This window comes from Pristiophorus japonicus, chromosome 1 (genome assembly GCF_044704955.1).
Source record: "Pristiophorus japonicus isolate sPriJap1 chromosome 1, sPriJap1.hap1, whole genome shotgun sequence".
NCBI lineage: Eukaryota > Metazoa > Chordata > Chondrichthyes > Pristiophoridae > Pristiophorus > Pristiophorus japonicus.
The window spans coordinates 249111438-249134184 of NC_091977.1; the positions used below are offsets into that span (position 1 = coordinate 249111438).

The following is a 22747-nucleotide window of genomic DNA, read 5'->3' on the forward strand; positions in this document are numbered from 1 at the left end:
AATTGAGACCACAAATATGCATGGTGATTTGGGGGAAAAAATAATTAAAATGGAAGGCATAGAGGAGGCGAGAAAGCACGATTTGGAGGGTGAGGACGCTGGCAAGAGCTGTGAGGTAGGAGAGGAACTAGAAGTGGGAGGGTGAAAACGAGCTTGGAGATTCTCCGGCAAAACAAATGCCTTCCTCTGCTGGGGTCAATTGACCCGGGGTGGGCGTGGGAAGCCCACCCCAAAGGTTTATTAGAGGTGGTCTCGTCGGTGATGAACGAGGTGCGTGAGGGCAACCAGTGTCGCAAGCGCTGGAACGACCTTGTCGGATCTGCCAGAGTAAGTATTACATTGATTTACATTTACTTAGATATTTATATTATTTGAATTGTAAGTGTAATGAGTGATTAAAATTAGATGTGATGTCTTGCACTTATACTGGGAATGTTTTACTCAAAGCCTGCGTTTACGGTGTATGTCTTTAGGTAAATAATGATAATTATCATAATAATCATGATTACATCTGTCAGGTATGTGTTGTATCAGTCTTTGTGACAGTACCTAGCAATGATCTCATGCAGTGATTTCATGCCATGTCATCCTTTTGCAGAAGAAGCTTTCGAAGAATAGGGCCGAGCAGCGGCGCACTGGTCGCGAGCCACCAGTCATCAGCGAGCTGACAGACATCGAGGAGCGGGTGCTGGCACCAGTGGGGTGCCACCCCCAGTCGGCCACACAAGCAGCAGCAGAACCTGATGTGATGCCACGTGAGTAAAGTACACACCATTGCATGATGTAAAGTTAATAGATGCCATATCCGAACAATATATGATAGATGATTGATAAAAGTGTTATCTAAATAATGATGGCCTCATGAAAATCATTGCAATGCAGAATTTGGTCATGGTCATGAAATGTGATGTCTGTGATGATTTTGATAGCGGTGGTGCTTTTGTCGTGCACATGCTGTGTGTAGCGTTTGAATCACCTTGTGACCCTAGCACCCCCTTCTCCTCTAATAACCTCATTTATGTTTTGTAACTCAGCCAACAGCACAGCCCCATATAAACACGACTGAGCCAAGAAGTTGCGGGTCCGGCACTGGACTCGCCGGGGGATCATCAATCTGGTGCTGAAGAGCCCCGATTCTCATCCGTGGAGTTGCAGGGTCGCCACTGATGAGAGTGCAGACTTTAAGGAGCCTGCATCGACAAGCTCCATAATCTATGCAACATCAATGACATCTAGTGCTCCTGCGGACATGCCCTCCTCCATCATAGAGGTAGGGGGCCCAAGCATCTTGCCGCAGGGCACCTCAAGTGTCTCCATGACGGCGTGGCCCTTGCGGAGGTGGGTTCGACGCAGCAGGACTGCTCCACGAGCAGCAGATCTGAGCAGGGACATGATACACTTACCCAGGAGGAATGTTGACAGAGGTCAGCAGATCCAACAGACAATGGGGGGCACATCCCAAAAGCTGGCCAGCATGTCCGCCACCATGACCAAGTACATGCCGCGGATGGCGGAGGCCCTGGAGGTGATAGCCAGGAACACTGCGCGAGAGGGCTACCAGTGGTCCCGGAGTGTGACACTGCACCCCAAGGTGCCGCACTCCCGAGCCAGGAGGAAGATCTTGATTCTGGCTCGGGAGCACGTTCCCACCTCGGGACCGCACTCTCCTGTAGCCGGCCAACCACTGGTTCTGCCGCAATCCCCGCCCAATGAAGCAGCGCCTGAGGAGCAGTTCAGCAAGTCGGCTGGGAGTCGGAAGGGGAAGGAGTAGAGGTGGGGAGGCGGGGGGGACCCAAAGTGAGGTGTATGACCGCAGGAGTTGTATTGGTTACAGTATTTTTATGTTGTTGTTGCTATTTTGTTGGAAGGTTTGGTGGAAGGGGGGAGGGTGGGGGGTATCTTGTTTTTTTGCATTTGTGTTCTATGTTTATGAAGTGTTGTTGGAAATGGGAAAAATTTAATGAATGATATAAATTTGTTGTGGGGTGGGGTGGGTTGGGGTGTTTTTTTACAGTTATAATTATGACTTCTACAAATTTTCTCATTAAATGTTTTTTATTTCACGTAACCTTGTTCGAGAAGCGGGAGTCCGGGGAGTCGGAGGCCGATTAAAAGGCCCAGCAGTTCGAGAGGCGGGAGTTCGAGGAGTGGGAGTCCGGGGAGTAGGATGGCTATAAAAGGCCCAGCAGTTCGAGAGATGGGAGTTCGAGGAGCGGGAGTCCGGGGAGGTGTCGGAGAGGCCTATAAAAGGCCCAGCAGTTTGAGAGGCGGGAGTTCGAGGAGCGCGAGTCCGGGGAGCAGGAGGCCTAGAAAAGGCCCAGCAGTTCGAGGCGCGGGAGTTCGAGGAGCGGGAGTCAGGGGATTCGAAGGCCTATAAAAGGCCCAGCAGTTCGAGAGGTGGGAGTTCGAGGAGCGGAAGTCCGGGGAGTCGGAGGCCTATAAAAGGTCCAGCAGTTCGAGAGGCGGGAGTTGGAGGAGCGGGAGTCCGGGGAGGCGACAGAGAGGCCTATAAAAGGCCCAGCAGTTCGAGAGGCGGGAGTTCGAGCAGTGGGAGTCCGGGGAGGCGTCGGAGAGGCCAGCTGGTGCAGGTGCAGGGGCAAAAGGTAAACAAAGAAGTAGCAAGAAATTGAAAGGTGACGTCACAGCCAAGGGGGTAAGTGATCAGCTGGTGATTGGTGACTGGTTTTTCTTTTTCTTTTCCTTTATCAGTAAGTAACCTTTATCATTGTTGTTGCCAAATTAAGTTAGTCCAGGGGTTAAGTCATGGCAGGAGAGCTCGGATACGTGTCATGCTCCTCCTGTGCTATGTGGGAACTCAGAGACGCTTCCAGTGTCCCTGACGACTACATGTGCGAGAAGTGTATCCTGCTCCAGCTTCTGACAGACCGCATTGCGGCACTGGAGCTGCGGGCGGATTCACTCTGGAGCATCCGTGATGCTGAGGATGCTGTGAATAGCATGTTTAGTGAGTTGGTCTTACCGCACGTAAAGGTTACGCAGACAGATAGGGAATGGGAGACCAACAGGAAGAGCAGTGGAAGGAAGGGAGTGCAGGGGTCCCCTGCGGTCATCCCCCTCCAAAACAGATACACCGTTTTGGGTACTGCTGGGGAGGATGACTCATCAGGGGAGGGGAGCAGCAGCCAAGTCCACGGCACTGTGGGTGGCTCTGCTGCACAGGAGGGCAGGAAAAAGAGTGGGAGAGCTATAGTGGTAGGGGATTCTATTGTAAGGGGAATAGATAGACGTTTCTGCGGCCGAAATCGAGACTCCGGGACGGTATGTTGCCTCCCTGGTGCAAGGGACAAGGATGTCTTGGAGCAGTTGCAGGACATTTTGAAGGGGTAGGGTGAACAGCCAGTTGTCGTGGTGCATATAGGTACCAACGATATAGGTAAACAATGGGATGAGGTCCTACAAAGTGAATTTAGGGAGCTAGGAGTTAAATTAAAAAGTAGGACCTCAAAGGTAGTAATCTCAGAATTGCTACCAGTGCCACGTGCTAGTCAGAGTAGGAATCGCAGGATAGTTCAGTTGAATACGTGGCTTGAGGAGTGGTGCAGAAGGGAGTGATTCAAATTCCTGGGACATTGGAACCGGTTCTGGGGGAGGTGGGACCAGTACAAACCGGACGGTCTGCACCTGGGCAGGACCGGAACCAATGTCCAAGGAGGGGGTTTGCTAGTGCTGTTGGGGAGGGGTTAAACTAATATGGCATGGGGATGCGAACCTATGCAGGGAGACAGAGGGAAGTAAGATGGGGGCAGAAGCAAAAGATAGAAAGAAGAAAAGTAAAAGTGGAGGGGCAGAGAAACCCAAGGCAAAAATCAAAAAGGGCCATATTACAGCAAAATTCAAAAGGGGCAAAGTGTGTTAAAAAGACAAACCTGAAGGCTCTGTGCCTCAATGCGAGGAGTGTTCATAATAAGGTGGATGAATTAACTGTACAGGCAGCAATTAATGAATATGATATAATTGGCATCAGGGAGACATGGCTCCAGGGTGACCAAAGCTGGGAACTCAACATCCAGGGGTATTCAACATTCAGGAAGGATAGACAGAAAGGAAAAGGAGGTGAGGTTGCGTTGCTGGTTAAAGAGGAAATTAATGGCAATAGTAAAGAAGGATATTAGCTTAGATGATGTGGAATCTGTATGGGTGGAGCTGCGGAATACCAAAGGGCAGAAAACGCTAGTGGGAGTTGTGTACAGACCACCAAACAGTAGTAGTGAGGTTGGGGACAGCATCAAACAAGAAATTAGGGATGCGTGCAATAAAGGTACAGCAGTTATCATGGGTGACTTTAATCTACATATAGATTGAGCTGACCAAACTGGTAGCAATATTGTGGAGGAGGATTTCCTGGCGTGTATTAGGGATGGCTTTCTAGACCAATATGTCGAGGAATCAACTAGAGGGCTGACTATCCTAGACTGGGTGATATGTAATGAGAAAGGACGAATTAGCAATCTTGTTGTGAGAGGCCCCTTGGGAAGAGTGACCATAATATGGTAGAATTCTTTATTATGATGGCGAATGACACAGTTAATTCAGAGACTAGGGTCCTGAACTTAAGCAAAGGTAACTTCGATGGTATGAGACGTGAATTGGCTAGAATAGACTGGCAAATGATACTTAAAGGGTTGACGGTGGATAGACAATGGCAAACATTTAAAGATCACATGGATGAACTTCAACAATTGTACATCCCTGTCTGGAGTAAAAATAAAACGGGGAAGGTGGCTCAACCGTGGCTAACAAGGGAAATTAAGGATCGTGTTAAATCCAAGGAAGAGGCATATAAATTGGCCAGAAAAAATAGCAAACCTGAGGACTGGGAGAAATTTAGAATTCAGCAGAGGAGGACAAAGGATTTAATTAGGAGGGGGAAAATATAGTATGAGAGGAAGCTTGCCAGGAACATAAAAACTACTGCAAAAGCTTCTATAAATATGTGTAGAGAAAAAGATTAGTGAAGACAAACGTAGGTCCCTTGCAGTCAGATTCAGGTGAATTTATAATGGGGAACAAAGAAATGGCAGACCAGTTGAACAAATACTTTGGTTCTGTCTTCACGAAGGAAGGCACAAATAATCTTCCGGAAATACTAGGGGACCGAGGATCTAGTGAGAAGGAGGAACTGAAGGAAATCCTTATTAGCGGGAAAATTGTGTTTGGGAAATTGATGGGATTGAAGGCCGATAAATCCCCGGGGCCTGATAGTCTGCATCCCAGAGTACTTAAGGAAGTGGCCCGAGAAATAGTAGATGCATTGGTGATCATTCTCCAGCAGTTTATCGACTCTGGATCAGTTCCTATGGACTGGAGTGTAGTTAATGTAACACCACTTTTTAAAAAAAGGAGGGAGAGAGAAAATGGGTAATTATAGACCAGTTAGCCTGACATCAATCGTGGGGAAAATGTTGGAATCGCTTATTAAAGATGAAATATCAGTGCATTTGGAAAGCAGTGACAGGATCAGTCCAAGTCAGCATGGATTTATGCAAGGGAAATCATGCTTGACAAATCTTCTGGAATTTTTTGAGGATGTAACTAGTAGAGTGGACAAGGGAGAACCAGTGGATGTGGTGTATTTGGACTTTCAAAAGGCTTTTGACAAGGTCCCACACAAGAGATTGGTGTGCAAAATTAAAGCACATGGTAGTGGGGATAATGTACTGACGTAGATAGAGAACTGGTTGGCAGACAGGAAGCAGAGAGTTGGGATAAATGGGTCCTTTTCAGAATGGCAGGCAGTGACTAGTGGGGTGCCGCAGGGCTCAGTGCTGGGACCCTAGCTATTTACAATATACATTAATGATTTGGATGAAGGAATTGAGTGTAATATCTCCAAGTTTGCAGATGACACTAAGCTGGGTGGCGGTGAGGAGGACGCTAAGAGGCTGCAGGGTGACTTGGACAGGTTAGGTGAGTGGGCAAATGCATGGCAGATGCAGTATAATGTGGATAAATGTGAGGTCATCCACTTTGGGGGTGAAAACACGAAGGCAGAATATTATCTGAATGGCGGAAGATTAGGAAAAGGGGAGGTGCAACGAGACCTGGGTGTCATTGAAAGTTGGCATGCAGGTACAGCAGGCGGTGAAGAAGGCAAATGGTATGTTGGCCTTCATAGCTAGAGGATTTGAGTATAAGAGCAGGGAGATCTTACTGCAGTTGTACAGGGCCTTGGTGAGGCCTCACCTGGAATATTGTGTTCAGTTTTGGTCTCCTAATCTAAGGAAGGACGTTCTTGCTATTGAGGGAGTGCAGCCAAGGTTCACCAGACTGATTTCCGCGATGGCAGGACTGACATATGAGGAGAGACTGGATCAACTGGGCCTGTATTCACTGGAGTTTAGAAGGATGAGAGGGGATCTCATAGAAACATATAAAATAGATGCATGAAGAATGTTCCCGATGTTTGTGATGTCCAGAACCAGAGGACACAGTCTAAGGATAACAGGTAAGCCATTTAGGACGGAGATTAGGGGAAACTTCCTCACTCAGAGAGTTGTTAACCTGTGGAATTCCCTCCTGCAGAGAGTTGTTGATGCCAGTTCATTGGATATATTCAAGAGGGAGTTAGATATAGCCATTACGGCTAAAGGGATCAAGGGGTATGGTGAGAAAGCAGGAAAGGGGTACTGAGGTGAATGATTAGCCATGATCTTATTGAATGGTGGTGCAGGCTCGAAGGGCCTACTCCTGCACCTATTTTCTATGCTTCTATGTTGCGCATTGTCTCAGATAGCTGCAAAGTTACACATTGATGATTCCTTAAAATGAAAGGAGATAATTCAACGTCACTTGAATCAACTTAAACTTTAACTGTCACCAAGGTAATGCACACCATTCATATATGAGCTGTAGACACAGCAGTCTTGCAGCTTTGTAAATATCACCAACATTATTTCAAACAAAGCGCTCATTTATGAATTGCTGACCTAAGAGTCTTGCAGCTATGTAGCCACCACGGGCTCTTTCCTGCGGTCTGGAGGGGAGCTGGAGTATGGTTTCATCGTCAGCCTGATTGTCTGCCCCGAGGTCAGCGTCCACTTCCTCATCCTCCACTTCCTCTCTCTCCTGAGGTGGACTGGCAGTCCCTCCTGGCAATTCTTGTCCCTCCTGATAGCGAAGTTGTGCAGCATGCAGCACACCACCACGAAATGAACTACCTGCTCAGGGTGGTATTGTACCTCACCTCCTGAGTGGTCCAGGCATCTAAAGCGCTGCTGAAGCACTCCAATGGTATTCTCGACGATATTCCATGTGGCTCTTGTTGTGTCACTTCTCGGCTTCTATCTGGATGTTACGCCGGGGGCTGGGGGTCATCAGCCAGGTGGCGAGGCCATATCCTTTTCACCAAGCAAGCAGCATTGACCTTGTGGCTGACTGCTAAACATGTCAGATACAGCGCTCTCACGCAGGATGTGAGCTTCATGGATGCTGCCCGGAAATTTTGCATTTACTGCCATTATAATTTGCTGGTGGTCGACAACGAGTTGCACATTCAGGGAGTGGAATCCCTTTCATTTCCATTAAACCTCTGCATCCTGAAAAGGTGCCCTCATGGCGATGTGTGTACAGTCTATTGCTCCCTGCACCTTGGGGAAGTTTGCAATTCTGGAGAATCCTAGAGCCCTCTCAGTCTGCCTCCCTGGTCATAGGGAAGCTGATAAAGTCCATCCTGCATGCGTACAGGGCTTCACTCACCTGTCAAATGCAGCAATATGTGGCATGCTGAGATATAGCACAAATGTCGCCAGCTGAGGCCTGAAAGGAACCCGATGCTTTTGAATATACCTTCTGTCATCTCTAGTCTGCAGCATGTGCGTAGTCATCAAGACAGGCTGAGAAATTACAGATCCCATTACAATAACAATAGAAGGAAAGTGCTGCAGTGACCTTGACCTCAACGGACAGTGCAGTCCTGATGGTGCTGGCAGGCTGCACATCTCCTCTGATGAGCTGGCATATCTCACTGATAACCTCTTTCCGGTAGCGCAGTCTCCTAAGGCACATGTTATCGGACAAGTTCAGGTAAGACCGCTTCTCCCTGTAAGTGAGTGGGGTGTAAGTTCTCATCCTCCTCAGCAGTCTGCCACCTCTTCAATTGGGCACATAATGCTCTTGAATATACCTTCTGCTATCTCTAGTCTGCAGCATGTGTGTAGTCATCAAGACAGGTTGAGAAATTACAGGCCCCATTACCATAACTCTCACTATTATACCTATTGTTCACAAACAATAAATTTACCTACTAAAACACCTAAAATAAATTCAAATCATCCACATATGATAAGATGTTTGTTCAGATGTTCAAATCACATTAAAAGAACTCCACAGTACATCAAAACTCCCCAGAAGTTGAAGCAGCCTTTTATAAAATGGCGTCCATACCGCAGGGTTTAGTTCAGGAGAGAGCAACTTTTTCTCAGTGGTTTGTTCGGCGAGCAATATTTTCAGCGATATGTGGGCAAGGTGCCGAAAGTAACGCTCGCCGATATTATGGCTGTTAGGTTCGCCAATTCTGATCTTTACGGCAAAAAAAAGTGGGCGGGTTGTTTTATTAATTCTCGGCGTTAACTACATGCCGAAAGTAATGCTGGGTGATAAGTGAGCGATACATGGGTGTTAGTTTTCATTTTGTTGCTAAATGGGTGATATCTGGGTGTTATACCTCATCTCAGCATTAAAATGGACATTAAGTGGGCAGTATTGATGCAAAAATAATGGAAAGTCTAGCTCCAAAACCTTGGTCAGTGAAATATTCAAAGCAATATTAAATTATTTGTATCCAATCAAACCAAGAAAAATGAAGCATCAACATCGCCAACATCTGAACTGTGTCAACAAGGTCCCAAACTGTATGCAGCAGGATATGTGAGGACATTGTGATGCTCCTTGATGTTATTCCATTTTATTGCTATAGAACAATAAGAGTTGTCCATTGCCAATTATTCCTATGCCAGACTACATTTTTATATCTTTCATACCTCTTCTGTCTTTAATTCTTCTCGTGCCACATACAACATAGTCAAGAGGGCACACAAGCGAATTACCCCCAGTTCTTTTTCATGTGGTACTATAACCAGTTACTTGGAGCTGTGCAAGAGCAGCCTTAACTTACCTGGCCTCCTATGTTCCTCCCTTCCCTTTGAGGAACCAACCAGTCCTTTCTTGGCTACTCCACAGGGATAAAGATTGGCTACTATTGGGACTGTGAGCACAAATCCAACCATCATAAAACCTATCCATCTTAATTTCAAAAGTCATTCCAACAGATAAATATTGCTAACCACAATATTTTAGAATTTTACATTTCAGGTTTTCTTCATACTAATTTTCTTCCCTTCTCACCTGAAACTCTACTGCAGTATGACCACCCTCCAATACCCCCTCTTAGAGGCCATAGTTTAGGTGTGAAGTTAGAAAGTATACATTTGAAGGGCACTTAAACAGGGACCATAACCAAGCCCAATTCTGTCCTCATTCAATGCCTACTCCAGCACTTCCCATTAGCAGTCACTGGATAGTGGTCAGGAGTAGGAAACTTGACTTTGTCTTGCCTCTAGCCAGGACTATGGAGGGCATTGTAGTGTCCCCACTGCTGCCCTGATTGAGATCTGCTAACTTGTATGTTTTCAACAGAGAAACATATTTGTAAAAAGAATCGTAAAAGAATAAAATTTGTAGTTAAAGAGTGAGGCTTAAAATTGGGTCTCAAACACATATATTTTGTATACCTTAAGTAATAAAAATGTCAAACCTGTTTGAAGTACTTTAAAGAAAACTGGTACATTGGGTCTATTTCAGCCAAGCTAGCAACAACAAAATACATAACGGATCCACGAGTAGCCACAGGGCGATATTTCTCACGAGCATAATTAATTTTCTGCTCCGTGGCCTCAGCTTCCTCCAACCGGATTTTGATAGCACCTGAGGTAACCTATATAAAAGCACAGGTAAATCAATTTTCTGCAATAAAAATATATTATAATTTAAATTATATTATTGTCCCCGACGCTGTAAAACGAAAGGATAATTTTCTCAGCCTGTACTGCTCGTGATCTAATTAGTCCTGATCTAATTGAATGGCAGAGCAGCCTAAAGGGGCTGAATGGTCTACTCCTGTTCCTAATATTCCTAGTGGGGAGCCTTATCTGCCAGCAGTGCACATCCGAAAATTGGCCTACAATTGTCAGACTAATAAAATTAATGTTGTCATCAATTTAACAATTTCTAATTTAAGCTTCCAGTGGATGTAGCACACACTGCCAGGACAGTTTCATAAACATCCCTCTAATTGCTTGCTAATTATAATACCTCATATCATAGCTGCTTTCTCTTTGATTACTTTTATCCCAATTTGCATCAATACGTTTAGATATATTGGCCTAGGCTTCCCCCGCCCCCCGCATTCCTTCCAATATTGATTTCTCAGCATATTTCAGGTGTACACATGGGGAAAGCAACACTTCCACTGGTTAGGAAGAGGAAATATGTCCATGATTCACGCTAGAATATCCTTTTACATATGCAAGTTATACAATTAGCCTGGAGTGGAGGTCGGTGGGATGGATAAATGTAGGCAGCTGCTTCCTCACAAAGATAATTATACACAAAAATCTACTCTGTTCTTTCTTTCAAATCCTTTATTGAGTTTTCTGTGAGCTTACAATTTAATTATGTATTTTTTTTAAAGAAATTATATACAAGGAGAACAATATAAAAAAATGGTTATCTTCTGCCCTGAATAGCAGAACTGGGCACTCTGCTGGTGATCTCAGTGCTTTTGTTCTCTCCAGTGATTTTTCCGAGCTGCTGCCATTGTACTGTAATCCCTTTCAATGTATGTCTACTTGCTTTTGGAATTAAATAGTATGCAAAGAGAGTAATGAAGTTCATACACTCCCTTGAACAGCTGATCAACTCTGTGACACTCAAAAACTTAGCTTTTTTATGTACAGATTGACAATGGGAAACCACCATTTTGGGAATGGTGAATTAAGTAATGGGATGATATGGAAAACTCACAGGTATGTGTAAAATGGGGGGAGAACAACGCAAAATCCTCACTGGGAGCAAGAATCACTTGATAAAATGTGGAGGCATTGGTATAACTGAGATCAGGTATTCAACATTTTTGGGTAACTGCCTAAGTTTTTCTCCTCCACTTTATGTGATGGAGAACTTCTTGAACATTTTTCATTAGCAAACCAATAAGTACCATTGTCAATCAATGATATGCTCAATGCACTGATAAAATGTGCTTTATAACTCAAATTACCTTTGATTGTTGAAGAGTATTTATCAGTTCTTCATTATCCAAAATGTTGCCTTCTGAAGTAAAAAGCAGCTTCAAGATTCGATCTTCAATAGATTTCAGTTGATTTTTATCTGAATTGATTTGAACAATCAATTGATTTCTTTGTTCTTCAAGTTCAGGTTTCTCTATTCTCACAACATCACTGTAAAAGATCACATCATCACAGCAAAACAACAGCATATTACGCAAACCAGTCGTGTTTTATTGAAATAGACTGGGTCGCTTATGAAATATAACCATATTAGCAGGACTATATTTGTTAAGCTATTTATCACAAACTTCCCGTGAAGGGGACGACTACTTATCACATATACAGGAGAGGAAAGAGGTAGCTCACAAGAAATAATGGACAATATTAATCAGTTCTCGTTGCCGACACTAATTTTCCTTCGCAGTACACCTACAGAAAACAGTTCATCAAGACTGGCAGAAATCAACAATTGCACACACTCAATTTTTTCATATTTTGTTTTCAGCAATTAAGAAATCATCTTTATAAAAATATTCTCGATAAATCCCCATGGTCAGTAGTCTGCATCCCAGAGTACTTAAGAAAGTGGCCCTAGAAATAGTGGATGCATTGGTGGTCATTTTCCAACATTCTATAGCCTCTGGATCTGTTCCGATGGATTGGAGGGTAGCTAATGTAACCCTGCTTTTTAAAAAAGGAGGGATAGAGAAAACAGGGAATTATAGACCGGTTAGACTGACATCGGTAGTGGAGAAAATGTTGGAAGCAATTATTAAAGATGTAATAGCAGCGCATTTGGAAAGCAGTGACAGGATCGATCCAAGTCAGCATGGATTTATGAAAGGGATTTCATGCTTGACACATCTTCTAGAATTTTTTGAGGATGTAACTAGTAGAGTGGATAAGGGAGAACCAGTGGATGTGGTGTATTTGGACTTGCAAAAGGCTTTTGACAAGGTCCCACACAAGAGATTAGGGTGCAAAATTAAAGCACATGTTATTGGGGGTAATGTATTGACGTGGATAGAGAACTGGTTGGCAGACAGGAAGCAAAAAGTAGGAATAAACGGGTCCTTTTCAGAATGGCAGGCAGTGACTAGTGGGGTACTGCAAGGTTCAGTGCTGGGACCTCAGCTATTTACAATATACATTAATGATTTAGACAAAGGAATTGAATGTAATATCTCCAAGTTTGCAGATGACACTAAGCTGGGTGGCAGTGTGAGCTGTGAGGAGGATGCTAAGAGGCTGCAGAGTGACTTGAACAGGTTAGGTGAGTGGGCAAATGCATGGCAGATGCAGTATAATGTAGATAAATGTGAGGTTATTCACTTTGGTGGCAAAAACAGGAAGGCAGAATATTATCTGAATGGTGACAGATTAGGAAAAGGGGAGGTGCAACGAGACCTGGGTGTCATGGTACATCAGTCATTGAAAGTTGGCATGCAGGTACAGCAGGTGGTGAAGAAGGCAAATGGCTTGTTGGCCTTCATAGCGAGAGGATTTGAGTATAGGAGCAGGGAGGTATTACTGCAGTTGTACATGGCCTTGGTGGACCACACCTTGAATATTGTGTACAGTTTTGGTCTCCTAATCTGAGGAAGGACATTCTTGTTATTGAGGGAGTGCAGCGAAGGTTCATCAGACTGATTCTCAGGATGGCAGGACTGACATATGAAGAAAGACTGGATCGACTAGGCTTAGATTCACTGGAATTTAGAAGAATGAGAGGGGATCTCATAGAAACATATAAAATTCTGATGGGATTGGACAGGTTAGATGCAGGAAGAATGTTCCTGATGTTGGGGAAGTCCAGAACCAAAGGACACAGTTTTGGATAAGGGGTAAGCCATTTCGGACCGAGATGAGGAGAAACTTCTTCACTCAGAGAGTGTTGTGAACCTGTGGAATTCTCTACCACAGAAAGTTTTTGAGGCCAATTCGTTAGATATATTCAAAAGGGAGTTAGATGTGGCCCTTACAGCTAAAGGGATCAAGGGGTATGTAGAGAAAGCAGGAATGGGGTACTAAAGTTGCATGTTCAGCCATGATCATATTGAATGGTGGTGCAGGCTTGAAGGGCCGAATGGCCTACTCCTGCACCTATTTTCTATGTTTCTAGGTTTCTATGAAGCAGCAGTCCTTGTACTTAATGCAGAAAGCAATTATACAAAGTTGGCGCATCCAATTCAGATTTCCAGGTGTGCTCGATGTCCTCTATGCAATGATTTTCCCGATGAAGACAAATAAAAAAATGGTGGAGCTGAAATTTAGCCTCTCGAAAAGGCCTCTTACCGCCGGCCAAGCGGCAGAGTGTGGCCACCGATTTGCAGCCAAATGGCCACTGCCAGCAAAATTCTTCTCGGGGGTTTTTGCAGTGGTGTTCACTTTCACCCCGCTCCCCTTGTGGATGTGGCCTTAAAGACATCATCAGAGCACGCACCTCTACCTCTCTGCCCCAGAAGCGATATTTCGTATAAAAAATCCAACCCGCTGCCTGACGGTGCCCCGGACAGTTTTTTGTGTCAGAGCACTGTGCCGGCGGCTCAAGACCGCCAGCGGAAGTGAAAGCAGTGCAGCTTGAATCGCCATCTTTTTGGACCAAACTTTTTCAGACTTGTCAAAACTTTTGCAGACTTGGGAATAGTTTCTCACTTGCCCTTTTGAAATCATTAGTGAATACTAGTGACCTGGGGGCCTCAATCTGTACTCCACAGAGGCCTCAGTGAGGGTTGAGCCTGCAGACGCAATGAGCTCAATGCTAGTAGGGGAACGCCTTGTGCACGTTGTGCGTGGCAGGGAGGCACGCAGGAGAAGGCAGCGCCGTCAGCAACAGGTTCAGAGGCAGTGGACAAGGGAGGCAACAGACATGGTAGTCCAACATAAAGAAGGGCCTGGAGATGGTCACAGACCTCAAGGCAGAGAGGTTGGCCAGGAAGGAGCTGGCATGAGGAGGAGGGTCAGGTACGCACCAGATAGTGGGCGATGAGGCAGATGCTTGCCAGCCACAGCCTGAAGAGGCTGAGGAGCATCAAGAGGATGAGGGAGAAGGCAATCAGCAGCTGCCATAGGAGGGGCCCAGCATAGAGTTGGGGAAGGTGGTCCTACCGTGCAAGGGTGTACCACCAGCAGTTTTCCTTTATGGAGCTCTCAGATGAGTAATGTCTGCAAAGGCTCCAATTCAGGAAGAACATCCTCAGGGAGCTGTGCAATCTCCTGCAACCAGATCTGAAGCCTCAGACAATGCTGAGGACAGCTCTGAGCGTTGAAACCAAACTGACCATTGCTCTAAACTTTTATGTAACTGGCTCTTCACAATCTGCAACTGCAGACATATCTAACATATCTCAGTTCTCTGCCCATCGCTCCATCCGTCAAGTCATAGATGCTCTCTACAAGAGAAGGCTGGGATACTTTTCTTTCCCAATGAGCAGGGGGAAGCAGATGGAGCGGCAGACTGGATTTGTGCAGATTGCGGGGTCCCCCAGGGTGCACGGCGCCATTGACCGTACACATGTTGCACTGAAGGCACCACAAATGCATGCAGCGATGTTTATGAATGGAAAGGGATTCCACTCCCTCAACGTCCAGCTGGTGTGCGACCACCAGTGCAAGATCATGGCAGTTGATGTCCGGTATCCAGGCAGCAGCCATGATGCCTTCAGCCTGCGCCAGAGTTGTGTGCCCGCCGTGTTCTTGGGCCCAAGCCAAGATTGTGGATGGCTACTTGGTGACAAGGGATATTCCCCTGTGCACTTGGCTGCTGACTCCCCTTTGCAACCCCAGGACTGCTTACAACGACTCTCATTCAGCCATCAGGTGCATAATTGAGCACTGCAGTGGGATCCTTAAGCGGAGGTTCCGTTGCCTGGACCGCTCTGCTGGAACACTGCAGAACTCGCCTGAGCAGGTCTCCCTATTCGTGGCCGTCTGCTGTATGCTTCACAGCCTGGTAATCATGAGCGGTCAGCTGCTGGAGGTTGATCCAGAAGTAGCACCTCAGGAGGAAGCGCAGCAGCAGAAGAAGGCGGCGCAGGAGGAAGAGGAGGACCAGGATGCACGTCGCCAGCCAGCCAGGAGGCATCGTCGGCGTCCCCAACCTGCGAGGCAAGTACAGACTCGTCTCATCGCTGCTCATTTCCGATAAGTTAATGCCCACATCACCCTTCATCTTTGCTTTTCCATGGCCATTCCAATGAGTCCTTTCATACATCATTGCCCATCGTCAAATGATACACCTGTCCAGATATAGGAACACAAAATAAAGATTTATTACGACATAAAAAAACGGTGCAAAAAGCTAACACATCATGTCTCACCTTTGTGCATCTCCTTATAACTTCTCTTACGCAAACCTATCCTGTTACTATGCCGCAGTTTCTCCCCTGTGGCTGCCTCATGGATCTGGGAAGGCTGCTGTGTTTCCTGCATGGAAGCTACAGATGTCCTTCTAGGATGCCCTCGACCAGCTCTGGCCCTGGAAGGATCCCCTCGACCAGCTCTGGCCCTGGAAGGGCCGGCTGGAGACTGGGCAGCACCCTACTGGGAGGGTTCAGTCGGCCTTGGCTTAGGCGACTCCATGCCTGGAGACAATGCCAGAGTGACAAGTCTGGGGTCAGGAATGATGTGATCCTCAGAGAGCACATCATCAGGATCCTGGTCTGAGGAGCCTGCATCACTCCCCGGGGCGGCACATTACCACCGGCACCAATCTGAGGGAGCTCAGGTCGGTGCTGTGGCGCCACAACAGAAGGTCCCCCATGGCCCTTGGTGGACCCAGCCGCAAAGGCAACACTGAGGTATCGGGTGGCATCCAGCTGAGACTGCATGAGAGCAGCCACAATCTCAAAGCCATCAGAGAGGACAGCAGTAAGATGCTCCGTGGCTTGATGCCCAGAGTGCACAAGAGCATTCTGAGCTTCCAGGGCTGTGGCCACCCTCTCCAATCCAGCACCGATACACTCGTTCACTTGCGTCTGTGCTGTAATGGCAGCTCTCACATTACCAACGAGACGTGGCATCACAGCTGGATCCGCACGGTCTCTCTGGGAATCTGCCATCGCTTGCACACTGGCAATGATGGGCTCCATGGTATGCGCAGAACTGTCGACAATGCGGGACGCGGACTCCTCCACACTCCTGACAATTTTCGACAGTTTGTACGGCACCCTTGCCACTGCCCCCAACATCTGGGAATGCATGGCCTCCACCCTTCTTTCATAAGCCCCAACATCAATGGGCTCATCTGAGTCCTCTTCAGCAGAACTCCAGGGCGCAGTCACCCCCCCCCCCCCCCCCCAGAGAGATGGCATCCGAGGTTCCCTCTGCCCATCACCATGCTGCAGCCCACTAGGTCCCAATGCAGACTCCACTGTAATGTCTACTAGATCCAATCGCGTACTCCCAGTATCTGAGCTGGCACATGCGACTATAGGAAGCAGTGACACGGTGCTGACAGCATTGTCCTCCTCGTCCTCTGCCTCATCTCATATGGCACCAACATATGGAGTGGGTTCCAGGGTCTCATCCAGGCTCCAGCCCGCAGTGTCCTCCAAGGTGTCAGGATCGCCATGGGTCTCATTGCTCTCTTGGCTGTTGTCCAGGCTCGCCCCTCAGTCTCATCAGCCACTCCCTGGCCTCGGCTGCCAATGCCCTCAAGGCTGTCATCCTGCCTTGCCCTCCCACTCGCAATAGCACTAAGACCTTCGCCTTGCCACTCACTCGGCCTCTCACCTGCAAGGAGAAATGGCACAAGGGCTGCCGTGAGGGGGAGGTATAGAATTGACGCATGGAGGCTGCAACTTGTTCACTTTCAGAAGCAAAGGCACAGTAGGCGCAGGTGCTTTCAGGGAGAGATAGCATTAAAGGAGAGCTTCACTTACCCATGCTGCCCACAGCGGAATCAGCAGTACCAGAGGCCACAGGGAAGGCAGCATGTCTGCCCACTAGTACCTGGACCCTCTCTTCCCAAGGTGTAAGGATCTGAAGCTGAGCCTCGCCACCACCAGTTCTCCTTTGCTCCATTCGGTTGTGTGCAACCTTGGCCTGCAAAACAAAGAATGGTTGCTGAGAAGCAGTGTCATGAGGCATCAGAAATGAGTGCACAAGTGTGTGTCCCTGACATGCAGCTGTAACTGTGACATGAAAGGTAGCCTCCATTACGAGAACACACGTTATATATAGAGGCCTCAACAATCAAATGCTGCTTCAGTGACTGTATAATGAAGGTGGGAAATGAGAGAAGAATAAAGGAGAGGCTCACAGATGGAAGGTCAGCAGTTGGTGGAACAGGTACTCACTTTCATCAAATGAATGATGTAGTTCATCCTTTTTCGGCATTGGGTGGCGGTGCGATCATGAATGGAGGTCCTGGAGACCTCCACAGCTATTTCTCTCCAGGCATTTGTGAATACTTCCCGAGTCGGTTTGCCTGCATCGGGGTACAGGGTTCGCCTCCTTCCCTCCACAGCCTGCATGAGTGTCTCCAGCTCGGCATATGAGAAACATGGTTGTCTTCCTTGCTACAGGTGCAGCAGCCATGGCCTTCACTGAAAGGCCTTCGCTGCTCAGGGCGTAGCTGCAAACCCTGGACTTTAAGGCGGCCAGGGACCAGCTGGCTCATTAACAGCAAATTACCAGAAGGTGAATTTCCCTGTCCAAACGCTGCTGCCTGCCCACACCGTTGCAAACTCACCAGACAATACTGCCATTTTTTTCAAAAATCACTGAATTTTGATCGAACGGCCGCCGCAACCAATGCGGCAGTAATGGCGGCCAAAAGGCAGTAGGTGCACCCCGTTTCGGGTGGACCTGAATTTCTACCCTGTGATCTCCACAAAGGTTATCAATGTTATTCTTATTTGTCCAACAGACAAGAAAACCATTACATGGGATTATATAGGATCTTATGTAATGGGCCTATAAAACCAGCAGCAATTGTTCCCAAATGTTCTACATAGAAGTGGGGAAACTAACTCTGTAAGCCTGATAATCCTTCCTTTCCTCCTCCTTCCTGAAAAATTACATTAAAGTCTAGGAGCAAGAATATGCTTAAAAAATAAAATATCCTACCCCTATAGATTACAACCTATTTCAGTGGACTGATTCTCACACAGTTCTCTAGTACATACTTGAAAAAATTAAAAAGTCAGTTGATACTTTATTGACATTTAAGGACAAGGTATTAATTTCAGGGTCAGAACCTCTTGTAGCGCACGGGTGTCGCCTAACCACATGCGTCATGTTCTATAAAACAAATGACAATTAGGAGAAAAAAAAAACTGACTTAGCAGTGCCTTCGGTATCACTGTACAGTTATGATCTCATAGAACCAGACAATCCACTGGCATGTCGCATAAAGCAATAGAAAAAGTGCCACAAAATTATATTCATCATACCAGACTACAGCGAAATATTACAGAAGAAATATAGGGTGATTAAAAGTCTGATGTCTCACAAACTTTCCTTTCAGATTCAGCAGTTTTCTAAATGGTGAAAGCCTAACAGTAACATGTTAATTTTTTAATAATAGTAGCAGGAATATTCTTAACTGTACAATTAAACAAGAGAAACTATTGACAATAACAACCAAGTGCATTTTCGCTGCTTTGTAACTTGTAACTTTCTAAGATTCATCAGACTACACAGCAAGTACTAGACAGGATAGAAAATCATCTCGGCCTTTGAGCCCACATTCAGTACAGCGTTTGCCCTAATTGAGAGGCCGACCTGAAAATGGGCCTTGGGCCTCATTATCATTATCTAGGCAAGCTGTCGGTGCCTGTTATGCCTTCACAGGCAGCACGGTTCTTTTCCAGAGACAAATTTTGGGACACTTTCAATATGGCGGCAACCATAATGCAGGTGCAGATAGGTCACAGAAAGTTGCACCCTAACATTTGTCCTTTATGCTGCAGAGTCCGATGCAGCACTGTTGAAGAGGGATTCGCTGCAACGCATAGCATCCTGAAATGAGTGGCAGCTTCAGGAACTGAGGTCTTATCGCTTATTGCACTTACCTATATTTAGCAGTCTTTCCTAAAAATGGCAAACAATTTCAGCTCTTACTTCAGTTTGTAAGCACAGGGCTTGATGGACTAGCAACCTCACTTGGGTGATGTTGCAGATCACCACACCAAGCTTAGTCTGGTGTGTGGGAGGTATGAGAGAGGGAGGCCGTTACATCAAGCCCTCTCGGTAGAGGGCAGGGGGTGGTGAGCATTGCATCCACTAACGTTATTAAATAATGAAGCCACTTCATACAATACTTCTAGCAAGACTCAGAATGCGCAAGTGAAAAATACATTGAAAAGTTGATGACTCACAGGCAATAATGGCGGGGGGGGGAGGGGAAGAATAAGGCTATGTTTCAAAAAGGCTATGGAAATGATTTCCACGGGGCTTCACCTGCTTCAAAGGTTTACGATATATGCATGAAATGGGGGTTGTCAACCAACCTCAAGTAGAGTTTTGGAGGCACAGCTGGAGTAACCCCAAAGAAATTCAGCCCCTATGTTTTTTTACGAACCTCTTCAAAACCTAGATGATTTCGTTTCTGATTCTGTTAATGTGGAAAATTCACTAATTGCTTTTTACACAACCACCCAATATCTTGTGGATGGTAATACAAGGTGAAAAACAGTGCCAGAATAGAGTTGCAACATTTGTTTTTTGATCCAACATGACTTGACTGCTTAATATTGCACAGTTCTATCACAGTGCCACTTATAAGCATAAAAGGTATTGTAGATACATATGGATACTTTTAAAATGGATAACTCTCTGAGGAACAGCTGACATAGGGGCGAACTATATATTTTTAATAGAATGCAGTGGCCGGCCTACCTTTTTTAATATATTATAGATACATGATATATATATATGACACTGCTACATTACTTTGCACTTTGCATTAGTTAACTAATTCATATTTTATCAGGTAATTTTTCTCAACAGGCTACTCTACATAGCTTTATACAATTAAATATACTTTCAGAATTAACCCTTTTTTTGCAATCAGTTTTTGCTCTTATGGTACTATAAAATTGAGCATTAGTTCGGATAGGGCAACTGCAGTTCGCAGACAAATTACCCTTTCTGAAAAATATCCTCCCAGCTTCTTACATGATTTTAGTCTAACAACATGCAATGTGCTTTATAATCGAGTGCACACTTCACTGTAAAATCTGGCCATAAAAGAACTGGATAGCATACCAGTTATTGATTACTGAAACCTAAATTTAAAAAAGGATGCAGGGTGCGTTCCAATAATGGAAATATAACTGAAGGTCAGAAAAGTGTTAGATCACAAAATACAAGGATCTTTACCTTAGCAGCTGATCTTCCAGGCCAGATTTGGTCACAGTGAAGTTGATAATGGTAACCTTTATACATATCTGAAGGGAAATGATAAAGTAAAAAATATGAATATATGTTAAATGCAGAGTGGAGTTTTTCATATCCCCCGTTTCAGAAAATTACAAGAAAGATTTTGCTCCATTATTTTCTGTTACGTATTTCTTGAGTTTCTGAAGCAGAATAATGTCTGAAAAATGTATGTAGAGAATAAAGAAGCGATTACATGTAGTAAGAGCAGATTTACAGTGAGAGATGAGTTCAGTCTAATCTGTTATATATGCATACTTGTTTTTACTCTGTACAGCCACCAGAGGGCTCATTCCCTGGAGTCCCAAGGGATCCCATAATCCCTTGGGAACACAGGTATTTAAGGAGGCTTCACAGGTTGGAGAGGCACTCTGGAGACCTGCAATAAAGACTAAGGTCACACTTACTTTGAGCTCAGTGTTCAGTCTGACTCTTTCTCCATACACAACATAATCATATACACCAAGCCAATCCAGGTTCCAGGAATGCTTTTAAAATTATAGTCAACACTCAATAGGAGTGAATCCATGATCCAAAGCTCTCTGGAAGCATAACTCGGATATCGCAGACATGTATCTCATGATTTCCTGTCTATTAATTTTAATGGACAGAAAATCATGGCTGTGCACCAGTGATTTCACAAGATGCACTGCCTGTAAAGGTCATTCCCCCTGGACTGTGGAATCACCCTAAATATTCCAAAGGAACTAAGCCTGTGAAGGAGTATCAGAGAATAACTGGATCTGTGTTTATACATGTGCACACACTAAATGTTAATACCATACCTCCAATAGGTAGTTTAAGTTTAATCTTCTCATACAGTATGATGTTGTCATTATAAAACAAAGGAACATGATCAAAGACATTGCTCCATGAAGAAATTCAAGCTCTGCATACTCTAGATAACCATCTCCCTTCTACTGTAGTTAAAACCTTTATTGTGTTCCTAACACAGATGAGACTGCACACAGGGAGGTTGGAGTAACAGTGACCTCAGTCTTTATTAAGACACTCCAGAGTGAGGAACAGGCCTTAGGGGCCAGCTTATATACAGTGCTCCCAAGGGATGCTGGGATCACTTGGGACTTCAGGGGATGAGCTCCCTGGTGGCGGAACATGGGAGTGCATGCTTTACAGATACACGTGTTTTTTTTAAACGAGAGCAGAAATTGCTGGTGGAATATTGAGAATCTACATCTTCAAGCTGGCTTGGAGCATAGCAGCACCAAACTCCTTATCAAGACAAGAGTATAATGCTTGGCAAATATATGAAAATTACAGCTGATCAACTGCCATGAAGATGATCTTGAAAGGAACTCTCCACATGTTGGCCGAAGAGGAGATCACTGCATGAGTACATTGAGCTTTGACCTTACTGCCCACATTCCACTAACTAATTCACTAATATTTGTTTGGCAGTAGGTTTGCTTAACGCCTTGTGGCTAAGTTACCAGGACTTCTGCCGTTGGTAACCTGTTGACAAGTTTGCAAATGGTTCAGCACTGGCTGTGGATAGGATCAGGGTTAGCTGTGGTGTCTTTTCATGCTTAACTGACTGTTAATACTCATCTTCTGGATTCACCTATGAACAATTGCCACTTGGGTAAAAAGCTCGAGGCCTGCCAATGCTTAAACCATCCTTTTAATAGGTAATGGAACATCTTTGTGTATGCACATGTAACCATGTCCCAGCATAGGTCACTCACTGCCTTTAGCAAAAGAGAGCAGAGCAAGAAAGTTAGAAAAAAATCCTTGTCTGAAATACCTCTGGTAGATAGTGTGGATTGGACATTTTTGTCGTCATGTAGAACTTGAAGTTTTTGTCATAATCAATGTCTGTATCTCCCAAGCGCATCAGTAATCTGCCACCTAGCATAAATGTCTGATTTAGAAGAATAGGCTCCAGAGATGGATCCAAGCTCTCTCTCAGCTACAATTTAAAAACAAAATATTGAGTCAATGTAACAAATGATGGCTGCTTTAATGTGATGACATGAAAGCATAGATACTAGCAGATATCCAATGGTGTTACTCACAGTGAGTTGGACGATACATTATTT

General features: G+C 45.4%; 1 protein-coding gene across 2 annotated transcripts in view; it reads right to left on the reverse strand.

Annotated features, from left to right (window-relative positions):
- Positions 1-22747, reverse strand: part of dnah6 (dynein, axonemal, heavy chain 6) — a 669683-nt gene that overhangs the window by 187476 nt on the left and 459460 nt on the right. For both annotated transcript variants that reach the window (XM_070888374.1, XM_070888373.1), the window contains 4 exons: positions 22453-22617; positions 20631-20698; positions 11294-11474; positions 9773-9952 (listed from right to left, as the gene is read on the reverse strand). In XM_070888374.1, coding sequence (XP_070744475.1) covers positions 9773-9952; positions 11294-11474; positions 20631-20698; positions 22453-22617 — 594 coding nt within the window. The remainder of the gene's footprint in view (positions 1-9772; positions 9953-11293; positions 11475-20630; positions 20699-22452; positions 22618-22747) is intronic.